The following is a 17,382-nucleotide window of genomic DNA, read 5'->3' on the forward strand; positions in this document are numbered from 1 at the left end:
ATTAATTGTTGTCCCAATTTTTTACCCTTTGCCCCCTTCCACTTGGTACCCCCCATTTCTCCTGGCAACCTCTCTCCGTCAGTTCATGTCCATGGATCAGGCATATAAATTCTTTGGCTACTCTATTTCTATACTGTTCTTAACACCCCTCTGTCCTGTACCTATCAATGTGTACTTCTTAATCCCTGTACCTTTACCCCCATTCTTCCCCCTCCCCCTGCCAACTGATAACCCTCCAAATAATCTCTGTTATCTATGATTCTGTTTCTGTTCTGCTTGTTTGCTTAGTTTGTGCTTTACATTCAACTGTTGATAGTTGTGAAATCTGTTGCCATTTTAATACCCATAGTTTTTATCTTCTTTTTCTTAGATAAGTCCCTTTAACATTTCATATAATAATGGCTTGGTGATGATGAATTCCTTTACCTTTACGTTGTTTGGGAAACACTTTATCTGCCCTTCAATTCTACATGGTAGCTTCCTGGATAGAGTAATCTAGGTTGTAGGTCCTTGCTTTTCATCACTTTGAATACTTCTTGCCAGTCCCTTCTTGCCTGCAAAGTTTCTTTTGAGACATCAGCTGACAGTCTTATGGGAACTCCTTTGCAGGTAACTTGCTGCTTTTCTCTTACTGCTTTTAAGATTCTCTCTTTACCTTTAATCTCTGACATTTTAATTATGATGTTTCTTGGTGTGGGCCTCTTTGGGTCCCTCTTGTTTGGGACTCTCTGTGCTTCCTGGACATGCATGTCTATTTCCTTCACCAAATCAGAGAAGTTTTCTTTCATTATTTTTTCAAGTAAGTTTTCAATTTCTTGCTCTTTCTCTCCTCCCTCCGTCTCCCCTATGATTTGAATGTTGGTACATTTGAAGTTGTCCTAGAAGCTTCTTAGCCTATCCTTGTTTTTTTGGATTCTTTTTTCTTTTTGCTGTTGTGATTGAATTTTTTCTTCCTTATGTTTCAAATAATTGATTTGATTCTCGGCATCATCTACTCTACTGTTGGCTCCCTGTAAATTTTTCTTATTTCACTTAGTGTAACTAACCTTCATTTCTGCCTGGGTCTTCTGAATGCTCTCGGAGTACCCAAGGAGTTCTCTGAGCATGCTAATAACCAGTGTTTTAACTCTGCATTTGGTATACTGTTTATCTCCCCTTTGTTAAGTTCTTTTTCTGGATTTTTGCTCTGTTCTTTCATTTGGGCCATATTTCTTTGTCTCCTCAGTTTAGCAACCTCCCTGTGTTTGTCTCTATGTATTAGGTAGAGTTGCTTTGACTCCCAATCTTAGTAGTGTGGCCTATTGTAGAAAAGCATAGTGGTAAGTTGGATAGAGCAGAGCCTTATGTAACCACCAAGGCAGGGCAGCCTGTGTGAACCTGATTGATGGAGTCTGTGATATGGTGTCACTGCTCTGTGGCTGTGTGTGGGGTAGGGCTCAGAAAGGGAACAATGTCAACTGCCTGGTCTCCGGAGTTTTGTCTAGGAGGAGGCTGTCCCCCTGCACTCGCCCTGATGCCATACACGTCAGTTTCTCCCGGTATGCCACTGGTGTCCTTCCAGCTGCTGCCCTGGTGCTGGAGCCCAGAGGGAGTGAGTCTGTATAGGTCCTACATCCATTGCAGGCCCTTTAAAAGGAGACACATGGGAATCCCTCAGTTTCTTAGAGTGCCCCAACTCCTACTGATTTTTACAACCAGAAGTTATGGTGACTTATCTTCCTGGTGGTAGATCCCTGGGCTGGATGGTCTGATGTGGGGCTGGGATCCCTTGCTTCCAAGGTGTCCCTGCCTTCCAAGGTACCTGCCCCCCCCCCAATTTTTAGTTGTTTACTTCTCCCAATTTTTATCCATCACACATGGGTGTGAGATTGACCATTCCATGACCCTGCCCCTCCTACCCATCTGTATTAATGTGACTTCTTTAATTCCTTGGTTGTCAGACTTCCACAAAGTTGGATTTTGGGTGATAGTGGTTTTGTAGTTTAGCTGTAATTTTTGCTGTGTGAGGAGGCGAGCTCTGTTTATCTATGCTTCCATCTTGACCGGAGTCCTCCACCAGAATCTGCTCTGTAACATCTAAAATATGTTTTCGTTCCAAGATGTTTTTTTCAAGACTGCTCTATAAGCACCCTGAATGCCAGCTGGTGACAATTCCATCACATGGCAGCAGAAAAACTATTTGCAAACACTATGATCTTTAGGGAAAGAAGGTTTACTACAAACCCAATATAAAAATAGTCAGAGGTCTAAATCTACTCTTGACTCCAGAATGGGCAAAGTATCAAATCTGCTAGAGTTTTCGGCTCAGTAGAAGGGAAGACTTTCTAACAGTCGGAGCTAGTCAAAAAAGGACACAGCTACCTCGCTGCACTGCACGCCTTCTGTCTCTAGAAACATTCGGGCGGAGGCTGGAGGAGGCTTTGTCAAGGAGGGAAGGTGTTGTGAAAAGTGCAAAATTTAAAATCATACGAATACAGAGTATAGTTCCAATTCCTAGAGCTGTGTTTCAAAATAATCATGGAGGGGAGTGTGGGGAGACACAGATGATCAAAAGTGGCCACGAGTCAATCATCTGCCTGTGGATAATGGGAGTGCACTGAACTAGTCTCCTAACTTCTGAGTGAGTCTGAAATACTCCATAATGAAGAATTCGAAGAGGTTTGTTCTACACACTGAAACCACCCGGGTTCTCTCTTCCTGTTTTCCTTCTACACTCTCCCGAGCGACATCATTTGCTCTTACTACTGCTTCTGTAAGTTCCCTGTACTGATGCTTAAAAGTAAATTAAACAAGTTTTCTTCAAACTTCTTCCTCCACTCCTGTTTTCTCTCACTGGCACCACCAATTTCATAGCCACTAGGGAACCAGCAGTTACCTTTTGCTCCCCCTCACAACCCATGAGGTCCACCTCCGTCCCCTTATAATACTGCTGACCTGTCTCTTCTGCTGCTCTTCTGTGTTCCCCCTGGCCCCGTTCAGGTTTTCACGATTAGTCAGAATGTTGTGATTTCTCAAATTTCTCAACTTACGTTTCCTCTTCTTAAAAAGAGTATTTTTAAAACCCAAAACAAAAGCCTCTTTACTTTTTAATAAAAAGCTATCTTACATGACTATCACAAAGATTTAGAGAGTTCGCAGGTGTGGAGCACCTAGTCGAGCTCTTGGCACACAATGGGCACACAAATCATGATTTTCTTCAGTGCTCAACTTTTATCCAACTGATGTCCTTACTGAACCTCTGAAGACACCGCACAATATCCTGACTCTGTCCCTTTGCTATTTCTCTCCCCCACCCCTGCACTGTATTTCCATCCCATCTCCCGTGTTTAAAGCTCAACTGCCCTTCACCAGAGCACTCAGATGTCATTTCCTCTCTTCATTAACTATGCCTACTTGGGAGTAGAGAGACCAATCACAGCGAGACACTCAGAGACTGCAGTCTTATTTCTACAGGCTCAGGAACACAAACATTGCATCCTGCCTAGGAAAGAAAGTAGAACAAGCAGCTAGAAACAGGCAACTAGGAGTTTGTGAGGCTTCTACCTTTTAGTCTCACGTAAGAAACCAGCAAACCTAAGTGTGCTCCAAATTCTCCTACACCAAATATGGAAACTAGATAAACAGGGAGATCTTTTTCAAATTGTTTCTTCATAGGCAGCGCAGTATTCTTTTAAATAATGTGTTCCCTGTTGCATTTAAATATAATAACAAAACCTCAATTAGTCATATTTTATGGTGTCCATTATATGTCAAGTATGAAAGTAGATATAACCTAAAGTAGACATAAACAAAGTGCAAGTGGTTCAAAATACTCTTAACTTTCTGTATGTGCTGGTAAACCATGAGCCTAAATTCCAAATCTTCAATTTTATTTCGACAATTTTCAATGAACATTACACTAAAAAGACAATTCATACACCAAGCTGCTCCATGCTTACTAAAGTTAGCGCTGCCACATTATTTCTAAGACACTACCTGCTGACCACTCTGATCCCGTGACTAGCCCCACATGGTGAGCTCCTTTTCACTATTCAAGTTCTATTTCAAAGTCACCTCATCTCTGTAACCTGTCCCTCCCTCTACCATCTGGCAATTACGTCCTCGTCTGTGTTCTAAATGCTCTTTATATATATTTCTACTACGCCACTAACCACCCTGTTTACATGCCTGTCTCTCTCTGGCTCTCCCCAGACCACCCCCTCCCTGCGACTGAGCTGTGAGATGCCTGAGGAAAGGAAACACGATAGGCAGTGCGGCGCAGCGGTTAAAGGCGGGCTCCCGGAGCCAAGCAGCTGGGCTTGGGATCCCGTTCTGCCACATCCCAGCAATGTGACCCTGAGCAAGCCCTTGACTGTAAGTCTCGGTTTCCTCATAGGCAAAAGGAGGATAATAACTCCACCTCCACCTCACAGGACCATTATCAGGGTTACATAAAATAATAAAAAAGCTCTTAGCAGCCTTCACTTCTCAGCTTCTTTCTGACAAGGCAATTTAAAGAGGTGTCAAGCACACAGGTTTTAGAGTCAGCACTTGGTTTTGCATTTTGGTTCTAACGCTCACTAGCTCTGAGACCCTGGGCAAGCGACAACTTTGAAAGCCCCAGGGTCCTCATCAGCAGAAGACAGTCATTGTAAGGACCGATGAGAAAGTTCATACACGCGTGTGGCACAGTGAGGTGCTCTAGAAACACTTCCTATCGCACGTTCTATTTATCTGTTTAAGGCTGATCTGCTAGACACACGTTAGACAGCGAATGCCGTCCCTTCCGTGAGAATCGTTGCAGAACTCAGCATTCACCACGAATGATGTCCAAGGTCATAGCTGTTTGTCTTCCTCAGATTTCAGATTCCACGTGGCCATAATTTCAGCCGCCATACTAATTGGTTTTTTAAAAAATCGTGTTCTTTGTGAGGATATCAAATTAACAATAGGCAGGGTGCCTCCCTCCTCTAAGTATCAGCTTTCTGCTTCTGCGTCATTGAGCTTTATAACCAAGGCTTACGTTAAGCAGAATATATTAAGAAACTGACTTACAGAACCAATGGAGGAATGTTCTATTTATGGAATTTCTTGGTGCACAGTATACTGACAAAGTCCATACTTGGGAAAATGATTTTAATTTCTGCACTCCTAAGGAGAAAAAAGTGCTCCGGAACAGTTATAAAACTAAGAACGAGGATAACAGATACCATTACAAAAAGCCTTACCCCCACTCTTCCATACATCCTCTACCTAATATGAAATGTTTGCTTTTATCCAAACTCCTGATTCTGCACAGCATAACCAATGTCTGAAATGCCCCACAATTTTCTGAAGTGGTTTTAGACGTGCACGGAACAAAAGCGTGCTAATAGAGGTCGCAGGTCCCTCATAATAGAACTCAATAGCTGGTGACTCAAAGGTGAGTCAATGTTAACTGATACCCCATGCACCAGAGATAAAGTATCAAATGAGTTGCTCAAGGAACCAAAGTAATCCTCTTGACCATGTCTGATAAATCTCCTATCTTTTTATGTTCACCACAACCCATAATATGAGGGTCCCTTACCATAGCCTATGATGAATTAAAATTCCCAGTTTTTGCAAAGCTTAAAAATAAATGGGGGGGGGGGGTGAGAGACAGAAACATGAGAACAGCCCTCAAATAGAAACTCCTATTCCTCCTTACCAGCTCCCCCAACACATGCCTTTAAACAATATAAAAAGTACCATTTTATATGTTTCTAGCACACCTGTCAATTACACCTTCATATACATCCTTGATTCTCATGATTCATAACCATGTACAGCCTTGTCTTATATTACATATGAAGAAACTAAAGATGAGGACATTCAAGTGGCTTTCCCTGATCACACAGTAAACGGTACAGTCAAAACTGCAACAATCCCTGTGCTCCTTACCAAAGCAGTACTGTAAGTCAATTAAAAATAATGTATCTAATATTTATGACAGCTGGCTCAGCAAGTCAGGCAACGGGAGCACCTCCTTTACATAGGGTAAAACCAAGTAATCTTCAGGTTAGCCCAGCAGTTCGCAAATATTTTGTTCACAGAATCCCTATATTTTTAGAAATTAGTAAGGACTCCAAAGACCTGTTCTTTATGTGGGTTGTATCTACGGATATTTACTACATTAGAAATTAAAAATGATGACACTTTTCAGTGTAAGAATAACTCAAGCTCACATTCTGTAGCCACCAGGGTGAGAGTGTCACCATTGCCTCTTGTAACTCCTGGAAAACTCCATGGTACACCTGTGAGGAAATGAGGGTGAGAAAGGCAAGTAACATTTTGTATTATACGGGGATAGTTTTGACCGGCAGACGCGCCGAGCCTAAGGGTCTTGGAGATCCAGCAGAGTCACCAAGGCACACTCTGAAACCACTGAGCTAGAGAGTGCCAACGCTTACCTACGGCAATTCCTAGATCCTAAGTTGTAAGCCCTTTCTCACTACTACATTCAAAATAAATCTTGCAGGAAGGGCTGTCTTAGTTATTTCCTCTTAGCACTAACGGTCTTTGCAGTGCATAGCACCCTGGACAACAATGGTGTCAAACATTTACTGAGTACATTAAATGTCTTTTGAAGTAAGTCTAGTGAGTGAGGGAAGAGAAAACATCTTAAGTCAAAATCATTACCTCTCTACTATGGTCAAGACAACGAACAATAAAGTTTATGATACAGAGGTCTGATCTTCTAAAGCCAGTTAGCTGTATGGACAAAAACTGCATTCCAGGTATGAAGTAAGGAACAGCAAAAATATCTGAACAAGAGAAATGAGAAAAGTTAATACTTACCTGTCCGGTCTCTCATTTTTTTTTCTATCCAAATAAAAGCAGCAAAGCTTCTTTGGAAGTATAAATGATTTTTATTGTATCTGTATTCTGCTTCTCTTAGTTTATAGTTACCTAATGTCAGAACTTATCATATGAAATATTTTTAAAATGATTTGTACCTGCATATTTGAGAAAAATCCTTGCATTAAACTTATGCAAAAATAACAGAGAAATGCCTAGTGCTACCTTACATTTACATAATTCTTTTCTCTAAGATCTTTAACAACTTTAGGTTTTTATTTCATTCAGTCTCAAAAAGAACAAGTTGCATGAGTTGCCCAAGGATACACTAAAGCGACAAACCAATAGTAATTCCAGAAATAAAATGTCAATTCCTCACGACGCAGTCCTACTGCTGCCGGAAGGAGGCGGAGCTACTTTCCAGGGGAACCGAAGAGCAGCGTGCCCCCAGGCTCCAGCAGTGATTGCCACCGTCCAGTCTAGCGAACTCTTGTTGCGGACACGAATCTCTGAATAATTGAGTCCACATTCTAACTCTCTAGCACTAAAAAAACTCACATATTTTGAGTACTTTATCCAAATATTTTAAGTAAGCAATTCACTAAAACAATAGCCCATGATTTAGATAAATTGTATTCATGGGCTTGATTACAGACCAAAACGGTCACAAATTTTCTCCTTATACTTCCTTAACCTCAAAAATATCTGAGCTAAATTCAATCTGTTTTATCTAGTACTCTGGCATTAGTTTTAAAAAAGACACATTTTGCCACAAACATATTTTAAATTCTGCCATGTCAAGAATTTGCAATTCTAGTCCTGATTAAAATCTGAAGTTAAATACTGAGAATAAGCTTTTCAAACACTAAAATAGACCAGACATCACGTCTCCTAAATTTTACAGAAAATATTACACTTAACAATGGTGAGAATTACTCTGTACCCTTCAGCAAGTAAATCAAATTTCTAAAGCAAAGATTTAATCGATCAATTCACTATTTACCATCTAAATGTTTTAAATGCCTAAATCACAATAATTGAAAGCAGCTTTAAGAAAACCCAACTTCACCCTGGCCTGCAGGCTCAGCTGGTCGGGTGTATTGTACAGTACACCAAAAGGTTGCAGGTTCAATCCCCAGTCAGGGCACATACCTAGGTTTCAGGTTCAATCCCAGTCTTGGGGCAAAGGGGATGCAACAAATGGATGTTTCTCTCACCTCCCCCTTCCTCTCTCTGTGTCTCCTCCTCCCTCCTTCTCTCTTTCCCTCCCTATTGTATACTCAGGTGAAGATTAAAAAAACAACTTGCAATAAGTAAAACCAGCAAGTAAGCTGGAATGTGTTTAGGTGTACTGAGAAACCTGAGGTCACAAAATTTTATACAACACATAGTAATGACGCGGTTGCCTTCGCAGAGACACTGTCTCTCCTCCTCCTGTCTCTCACAAAGCTAAAGGTCTTAAGTACATCCAAACGTGCCCTGGCTGGTGTGGCTCAGCCTGCAAACTAGAGGGCCGCTGGTTCAATTCCTGGTCAGGGTACATGCATGGGTATGGGGCCAAGTGGGGCCAGGTCTCCCGCTGGGGGCAGGTGACAGGCAACTAATCTATGTTTCCCCTGCACATCGATGTTTCTCTGTCTTTCTCAATCCCTTCCCCTTTCTCTAAAAATAAATAAATAAATAATATATATATACATATCTCCAAATGCCTACTTACCAAGCTTTAACTGTTGTTTGTTTTCCCCAGAAACACTAACCGTCTTGAGAGCGTGAACTGTGTTACAACTATTTTTTATCATCTTCACCAGACCTACCACAACACTAGGTGTTGGTAGTCTTCAGGAAGTAACTAACGAAAAGAAATGACTTCTTAAAACAACTTATTTCAGCTCTAAGACAATGATCTTTCCATTCCTTTCACAGAAAGATACTCATCTGAGCAGCAGTACAAGAAAAACCGTAACAGATAAAAATTAACTACCACTGCATTACATCATTACTGCAGAACAGCGAGACTGATACACTATGTCCTTGTGTGACGCTCCCAAACAGTTCCTAACACTGGGAAGTAAAACCACAATTCCTACGATAAGCAAAAATTGTAGCAGCTATTTTAAAGTGTTTTCCTGCTTAAGACTTTTTAAAAGTTGTCCACATACAGAAAAAAAAGGATGAAAGAGTAAGTGAATAAATAAAGTATATTACACTTCGCTTTACAAATGACTTTGTCAGCTCCCAGCAAATTTTCTTGGAAAGTTTTTCAGAAAATATGGATTACTCAAAACCATCTTTATCTTAAATAACTATAAAATAGAAAAGCGGTAATTAAGAATAAATGTTGTATTTCCCCATCTCAGAAGACCAAAGAAATGATTCAATTACAAACCACATTATAGAATATGAGGCTCTCCAGGCCTAATTTAGTTCTCTGAAATAAATGGTATATTTAGAGAAGATTTAACTATAAATATGAAAATAGCTCTAATTAAATACTGAAAGCCTTGACCTTACCTTTAGTGAGGATAGAGGTCCTCCTCCATTTTTAATCACTAAGAATATTTTAAAATTTCCACAAATACTTATCAGACTATTTTCAGGAGTAATAAAATAGTGGTAACAAGACAGTCATTTTCAAAGCCCTGGCTGGCATGGCTCAGTGGATTGAGCGCGGGCTGGGAACCAAAGTGTCCCAGGTTCGATTCCCAGCCAGGGTACATGCCTGGGTTGCAGGCCATAACCCCCAGCAACCACAGATTGATGTTTCTCTCTCTCTTTCACTCTATCTCCCTCCCTTCCCTCTCTAAAAAATAAGTAAATAAAATCTTTTAAAAAAAGTCATTTTCAGAAGACATTCCATGAGCCTGAAAAGTGATGTTTTCCCCAAATATTTATTCCATACTCATTAGTTAAATTCAAATTCTGTCAATAGGTGGATGCACCACCCCCTCCCCTTATTTGTAGATCAGAGAAGTAAATGAAAAGCAGTCATTATCTACATTCTATACTGCAAAGAAATGGAAAATGCTTCAAGGTATCTAAAAATATTTCTGGAAGAATGATTTTTAAAAATTCAACATTATACTGATAATGTCTTTTATAAAATAAAGTGTTCAATGGAAGTCCCTTTGAAAATATAATGTTTAAAGAGGGGTAAAAATTATCACCCTCTACTATCCATATTAACTCACCTCGTTTTCATTCTGTTTAAATGGTGAGCATTTAGCGAGGGTCTCAAGTTCACATGAAGACGGGCCAGGCGAGTAGCATCAGGAAGTGCAACGAGCAAGTGCGACTATAAACTATGAATGAGTGCTTCCTGCAGCTGTCACCAGACTCCATCCCTCCATCCTGTTATTGCTACAAGGACCGCCACCCTAGGGCCCCAAGACCTTCCAGTTTTTCCTGAGAGCATCCAGAAAGCTAAATCATGCAAAACCTTCCATTTTAAAATGTTGGCAATTAAGAAACAAACAAGCCAATAAAAAACCAATGCAGGCCAACTAAAACGTACCTGCAAACTGAATCTGGCCTCACAATATGTAATCAGTGCTAGCTGCACAGCAGTAATATTCTAGGACAAGCCTCAGTAAGAATCTCAAGTATCTGCGTCCCAGACCTTAACCTCCCCAGGACTACTATACTTGGATTTCATGTTAAAGATGGATTCTCCACGTAGTCAAGAGCATTAGTGGTATCTTTCTCTCTTGAAGACTAATTTTTAGGTTAGTTTTTAAAAATACTACCCTTTTTTTTGAATCTTTATGGTACTTTATTCAGATGCTGGCTACCTGAGAAAACGGTGGGTTACGTACCTTCAAAAACCGTCTTAACATCTCACCTCATGCTGACCTTTTTACAAGGAGAAGAAAGGGCAGGTAAGGGGTTTGGGAAAAAGGTTATTAGACAAGAGTTGCAGTGAAAAATACGACTACTTTAATTTGCTATTTTAAAATATACGTTCAAAGGAAAAAATCGAAACAATATTGAGGTGGCTACATTTAAAATTATATTAGTAACATTAGAATTATAATATCTAGAAAATGTATACATATTGAAACTTTTTTTAAAAGAATACAATGTTTTACAAACTGTGTTAGCTGATTAAAATGAGTGTCAATCAGCCGGGTCCTTAGAGAGCGACCCCCCCGAGCTCCTTCATGTCTCTGCATGAGACCCCAGGAGCTGGCGTCCTGGTGGGCCGCCTTCACCTCGGTAACATGAAAACGGAAAACCAAATGAAGGAGGGAAGAGGTGACAGCCATGTTAATTGGCAAGATATTTCTGTTACATAGTAACAGTGCCAAAGGATCCTAGGACTCAACACAATTTCCTTCACTACTTTAGCTCTACTATGTGAATTAGGTGGCCAAAAGGAATAAACCAGGGAGACCTTCTGTCTGGGAACAAAATCTGCTGGATTAAAAAGAAGTGCTACGTGGGGCACCACCCAAAGATTTAACTCCCGAAGAACAAGGTGTTAGAGTTCAAGAGAAAGGCAGCCTGGTTTTAACAGAGCAGGGTTTCATCACCCGACAGCTGTGTGACTTTAAGCAAATTATTTAACTACTCTGAGCACTATTCCCTCATCTATTAAAAAAAAATAAACACTACTTTAATTCTCATTATGAGAACTGTGATACATCTTAAATGTTTTAATGCATTTTCTTAGCTGAAACTTGAATCTGATCCACAATATCAGTAGTTTAAAACACTTCTGGTTTGACCTGGCTGGTGTGGCTCAGTGGACTGAGTATCAGCCTGCGAATCAAAGGGTCGATCCCCAGTCAGGGGACATGCCTGGGCTGCAGGACAGGTCCCCAGTGGGGGGCGTGCAAGAGGCAACCACATATTGATGTTTCTCTCCCTATCTCCCTCCCTTCCCCTCTAAAAATAAATAAAATCTTAAAAAAAAAAATCCACCCCACTTCTGGTAGAATAGCTACACAAGCAAGAGAACTCAACACTTTTGAAACAGTCCTTTTCATCCTCACACTTCTCTCATTTTCTTTTACTAAACTAAAATTAGCTTCCTAGTTACTTCAACCCCATCAATCACATTCTAGTTTAAATCTTATTAAGTAAAGCTAATTCAAATCTTACTAAGCTCTGAGCTCCCACAAAGGTTGAGGCTGTTCGGTATTGAAGCCCCAGCACCTAGAACAATGATAAGCACGTAGTAGGTGTACAATATTTACAGACTGAGTGATACATTTTGTGCAGTATTTACTAATTGAATGTGGAAATGCCTTCTAATATAAAGAGCACATGTGTCTACATTTCTGGACGTGATCATTTAATGTTTAAGGTTTAAAAGTTGAAATATACACAACCAAATTGTGAAATATACACAACCATTGACTCCAGATAATGTAAATGAAAGCAATTTACTTGTATTTTAAATGGTGATGATGTGCAATGATAGCTGATAAAGTTCCTTCAAAGCAACAGCCCTAGCAATGGCTTCATAACTTCTATCCATAATTTCCTTCAGGGTTAACTGAATTCTGAGTCTGAATTTTTAAAGACCTCCATAATGGCATGTAATTTCACTGCCACTGTGACTATTCTGCTAATATCCTCCAAATAATAAATCAAATTCTATTTTTGGAAAGTTACCCAGAAAATACCAGAATCGAAGTTGTGACAGAATATCAAAATCTGTAACTTTTCTCACGACTTTCTTAGCAACACGCCGCTATAACCCTCTTCCTGCACGCGCACTAGGATGCATTTATAACCTAGTCACTTATGTGTGTCCAGAGCCCACAGAGCAGGTCCCGTACACCGTGTTCTACTGCACAGAGCAGGACGCCCAGCTGTGAACCACCATCCCCTGCAAACCTATGGGAATATTTCCATTGCAGAGTCAACCTCTCCTGCCACCTCGCAGTTTTGGTTTTAAGCTGTTACTCTGGGCTGTTAGCCTAAACAAAGCATAATTAGTAAGGCCAATTTGCCACATACACAAGTCAATAATCCACCCCAAACCCAAACCTCAAATATTCCTGGATTATGTGGGTCACTGATGCTTGAGGCTCACAGAAAATCAGTGATCTCCATAGAAAGAGGCAACTCCCACTAGTGAGCACTAGGAAAGACAAACACCAGACGGACATAATTTTATAATAACGGACAAAATCCAAAAGAGCTGACTACCTTAATGAACACAAAATTAAAGGGCAGAAAGTGAAATTAAATACTCAGGCATTTTAGAAGAAACAGCTATGTACAACCCTTTCTACTCCAACGATCCTTCCCAGACCAAAGTCTGGTCCCACAAAACTTCCTTTTCCCTTCCACTTCTACTAAGCACACACACACACACACACACACACACACACACCTTGCACATTAACCAAATCAGTATACTACATAAAATTAAGCCACCAAATACAGGAGGGCTTTGGAAAGTTGCAGTCACTACCTATCACTAGGATGCTCTCCGCAGGGTGACTCCAGGTACCGTGCGAGGAGCTCACAGGTACAGGGGGCTGACACAGGAGGGGCAGGGTGCAGGTCTGTGCTTCGGAACCCGCCCCAGGAGGGCAGGTGTCATTAATACAACACGGACAGAGAACGACAGTAAGTATCCCAACTCGTTTACAACTGGCCCAGAAGCACTCCTTCACAACAGCTGTCATAGCAAAAGTGGCCTGCAGTTGCACAACCCAACAAACAGCCCGGGGCCACCAGCGCATTCTTCCTGCAAGCGAAGTGCTCGGGAACAATTTCTCAACGTGACTCAAGAGATGCTGCAAAGTGCCCCTAATGCGGCAACCACCGAGTTTCTCAAGGGCCCCAGAGCCGACTCCTGGGGATTAGGGTGGGCTTCCCTCCCCCCTTCAGTATGCTGCTTCTACCCACACTGACAGCACCTCTTAGCTGCTCAAAGCTAGCCCCATTCGATGCCCTTCGGAAGAAAAGGTGTGCGCCACTGGCCTTTATCTAGACCCTGTCCACGGCTGGGAAGATCCCTGCAAAAGCAGGGACTCCCAACCCCACGCAGGCAGCAGCCTTCCCCGCCCAAACCCGGATGCCCAGCAGCTAAGCCCCCGCACCTGTGGGATACCTGCCCCCTTCTCCGGCCTCTCACCTGATCTTGTAGCTGGGGAGGGTGTGCTTGCGCTTGATGACTTTCTTGAGCTGATTCACGATGATGGAGGTGAGCTGGGGCATGGGCCGCCCTTCAAACTGGGAGCGCACCTCGAAGTCGATTAGCGGGTCCTCCACGAAGGAGAAGAACCAGTGGGTGAACGGCACGCGGGTGAGGACGAAGCGCAGCCTCCCCACCACGCGGGACAGCTTGACGAACAGGTACGCGGACTTGCCGAAGACCAGGTCCACGTCGATGGCTAGGTGGAACCCCCCGTTGTATTCCACCTCCGCCTCAAAGGCCAGCTCCTCCGGGGAGGTGGCGGGCAGCGCCTCTCCCTCGGGGCCGTCGGGCTCCCCGGTGGCGGAGGGCACCACGGGCCGGAGGAGCCGGATGGTCTTAATGAAGGGCACGGTCTCGCCCAGGAACACGTCCCGCAGGCTCAGCCCCTCCAGCAGGCGCCCGGCCGTCTTGGTCTGCAGCAGCTCCTCGAACTCCACCTTGATCTTCTTGGTGACCCAGCGGCGGGCCAGTGCGGTGTCCCGCAGCTCCCGGAACAGGAACAGGATGATGGCGTTGAGGAAGTAGCAGGTTTCCCGCGTCGGCGGGGCTGGGGTCTCCGGGGTCGGCGTGGCGCCGCCCTCGGAGGGCCCGCCGGCGGGCTCCTCGGCCCCGCCACCGCCATAGAGGTACTCCCGCAGGGCCAGGCCCGGCACCGGCCTGAGGTAGCGGAAGCCGTCGCGCGCGCGGGCGGCCTCGTCCGGCGGCGGCTCGGGCTGTCTGCGGTAGAGCAGCAGGAACTGGGTGAGGAGCGTGAGCAAGAAGCCCAGCGCCGCCGACGCCAGGATCAGGAGCAGCAGCCCCATCCCGCCGCCGTCTCCGCCCGGGCAGCCCCGGCAGCTGCTCCCGCGCGCACAGCGCGGCTTTCTTCACGCCGCCGCCCCCGCTGCCTCCATCTTGAGGACATCGGGCGGCGGGGACGGGGCGAGCTGCTCCCAGGGCCGCGTCCCGCGGTTCGGGTCCGCGTCCTGCGACGCCCGAGCCTGCGACGGCCCGCGGCTCCCCAGACGCTCCGGGAGGCGGCCGCTTTGGCCGCGGCTGCCGCGGGGGCGGGAGGGGCGGGACGGCGCGTTCCCTCGGCCTTTGCTCATTGGATGAACGATGCGTGACGTCGGTAGCGTGCTCGCTCCCGGCGGTGTCGCCCGGCAGCAGGCGCCGGGGCGCGCGTACGTGGGTCCTTCTTTCCTTCTCCAGCGCCCTTCTAGCCCCGCCCCCCACGCCAACATTCCTTTCCCCCGCGATCCACGTGGCTGTCACTTCTGAAGCCGCTGTCGAAATCGGAGAAGATAACCGGGGCCACCGGTTGGAGGATAAGAAGGCCCGGAGGAGATGGCGTGGCGCGGTGTCGATCCTGGTCCTCCCGTTATCTTCTAGTGCGCCCATCCCCCGTCCTTGGCCGCGGTTCCCGTCGGTTACCTCTGCTGCAGTGTGATTCTTCCACTCGCGCCCCTGAGATGTGGGCCGGCGGGGGATTTCCCTGCAGGGCAGTGCCACGGAGACCCAGAACTGGCCATTCGGAGACTTCCTAAACCCAGGACAAGAGAAGACTGGCTGCCTCACAGACCGTTGTCGCTGACCGACCATCCCACCAGCAGACGCTCTGCGTCCGCGGAGGGTGGGCCCTGGGAGGGAGGGACAGAGAAAAACAATTAAGATTTAACGAGAAGGAAAGAAGTTAAAGAGATGGGACAGGAAAGGTGAGTGAGACGAATTTGCCAGATGATTGGAAGGTGGATAGTGGTTCGCTGTCAAGCTCCTGCAGTGGGATAAGCCCCCTGTGTATTACCACCTTTAGTCCACCCATGTGGTGGTTTTTGCTAGCCCCCACCCATTTTACAGGTACCAACACTGCCGCACAGAGGCAGACAAAGTTGCCTGGGGTGACGCAGTGCAGCCTGGTTTGTCCAACACGAAATAAACCCCAAGCCTTTGGTCACTTCTCTGTACCGTGACGCTGAGATTGCTAGGGTCGGAAGGGGGCTTATTGATTCCCTGGTGCACAGGAAGGGGGAGTTGGGGAGGCGGGGTCAGGGAAGACTTCAGGGAATTTTGCACGGGGTAGCACCTTGTCCAAAGTCATAGAGGTAATTAAGTCAGGTTGCCAACAACATTGTTATTCCTCATGCCCTCTGGCTACTTGGTTGTCACGATGCTTATGTGGCTTCAGTCACGAGAACACCGTGACAGTTCTACCTCTATTCCTATGAGGATTAGATATTACACACCCAAAACTCAGACCAGTTCTGGTTGGCCCGGAGGAGCTAGGGCGGGGCTCCTCTCTAGCCCTCCAAGATCTTCAAGGAGGTGTTTGTCTTGACTCTGGGTGATTCTAGAACAAAGACCGGAGTTTGGCCACCTTCTGACCCAGCTGGAGCAAGTGCAGAACTTTGGGACCAGGTCCATCTCGTCTTACTCATGCCCAGGTGTAAGACCAGATGGCTCTTTTACTACAAAAATGCAAGATAGGTGTCTGCTGAGGAACTAGCCTCGACCCCCACATTCCACATCCTAAGAAAGTCTAGGGCCTACTGGGATTTCCGGGAGCTCAAGGCAACCCCTGTTCCTGTGACCACCTCTGGCTCCTGGCCTCTGCTTCTGGACTGCTGCCTCAGCTCTACACTGTTTCAGCCCAGATGGAAATGGTGGACTCTTCCTCGGTTTCCACCAAAAACCTTGTTTATAAAATGTATGCACCATGGCAGAAAATGTCACAGAAGCTGCAGATGGGGTGGAGCAAAAGATTTGTTCCTCATGTTACTGAGACACAAAGTCCTCCAACTGTATACTGACCCTTCCTGCATCTTAAGATACTCTTCAACCACCTTCTCACCCACCGGGCAAGTTGCTGTTCCTCATGGGAGAGAGTCCTCCCGTCACACTCCATCCCATAGGCTCCTCCTTCTCCTTTCCTCCTCCCCCCTCTTTCTTACTTCTCTGATGACCTCTGGGAACCCCAAATCTTTGAAATCCACTAGAGTCATTTGATTGCCCAGCAAAACTCATCTCCTGAGGGGCACGCTTCAAAGCCATGAAGGAGCTCAGCACACCTTTTGGTAAGATAAAAGACAAATATTTTTCCCTTGTGTTAAAAATAGTAGCATTAGTTGAACCCTTACAATAATAATGGTAATATATGTGGAGAATGGACTGTGTGCCAGGCACAGTGTTAGGCATTGTATGTGCCTTATGCCATTTAAGAAGCAGAATGTCAGTGAGTGTTAGCCCTGCTCCGCCACTCTGCCCAGGCCTGGGGGCAGCGGGTCCAGCCCCCAGCTGGCCGATCCCATCACAGCCCAGCTGGGCAGGCCATTCCTGGTTTTGAGCCTGCAAATGCCTACCAGCCGGGGGTGAGGGGGAGTCTTTGCTGCTTTTCCCTTTCACCAGGTTGTCAGCTAACCCAGGGGGTTCTTAACCTTAGCACTATTGCCGTT

The 17,382-nt window shown here is 44.9% G+C and overlaps 1 protein-coding gene across 1 annotated transcript in view; it reads right to left on the reverse strand.

The window, feature by feature from the left end:
• The window catches only part of PDZD8 (PDZ domain containing 8), a 65,088-nt gene extending 50,120 nt beyond the window's left edge, over positions 1–14,968 (reverse strand). The window contains exon 1 of the mRNA XM_028513538.2: positions 13,892–14,968. Coding sequence (XP_028369339.1) covers positions 13,892–14,757 — 866 coding nt within the window. The 5' untranslated portion in view covers positions 14,758–14,968. The remainder of the gene's footprint in view (positions 1–13,891) is intronic.
• Positions 14,969–17,382: the final 2,414 nt, after the last annotated feature.

This window comes from Phyllostomus discolor, chromosome 5 (assembly GCF_004126475.2).
Source record: "Phyllostomus discolor isolate MPI-MPIP mPhyDis1 chromosome 5, mPhyDis1.pri.v3, whole genome shotgun sequence".
Classification (NCBI taxonomy): domain Eukaryota; kingdom Metazoa; phylum Chordata; class Mammalia; order Chiroptera; family Phyllostomidae; genus Phyllostomus; species Phyllostomus discolor.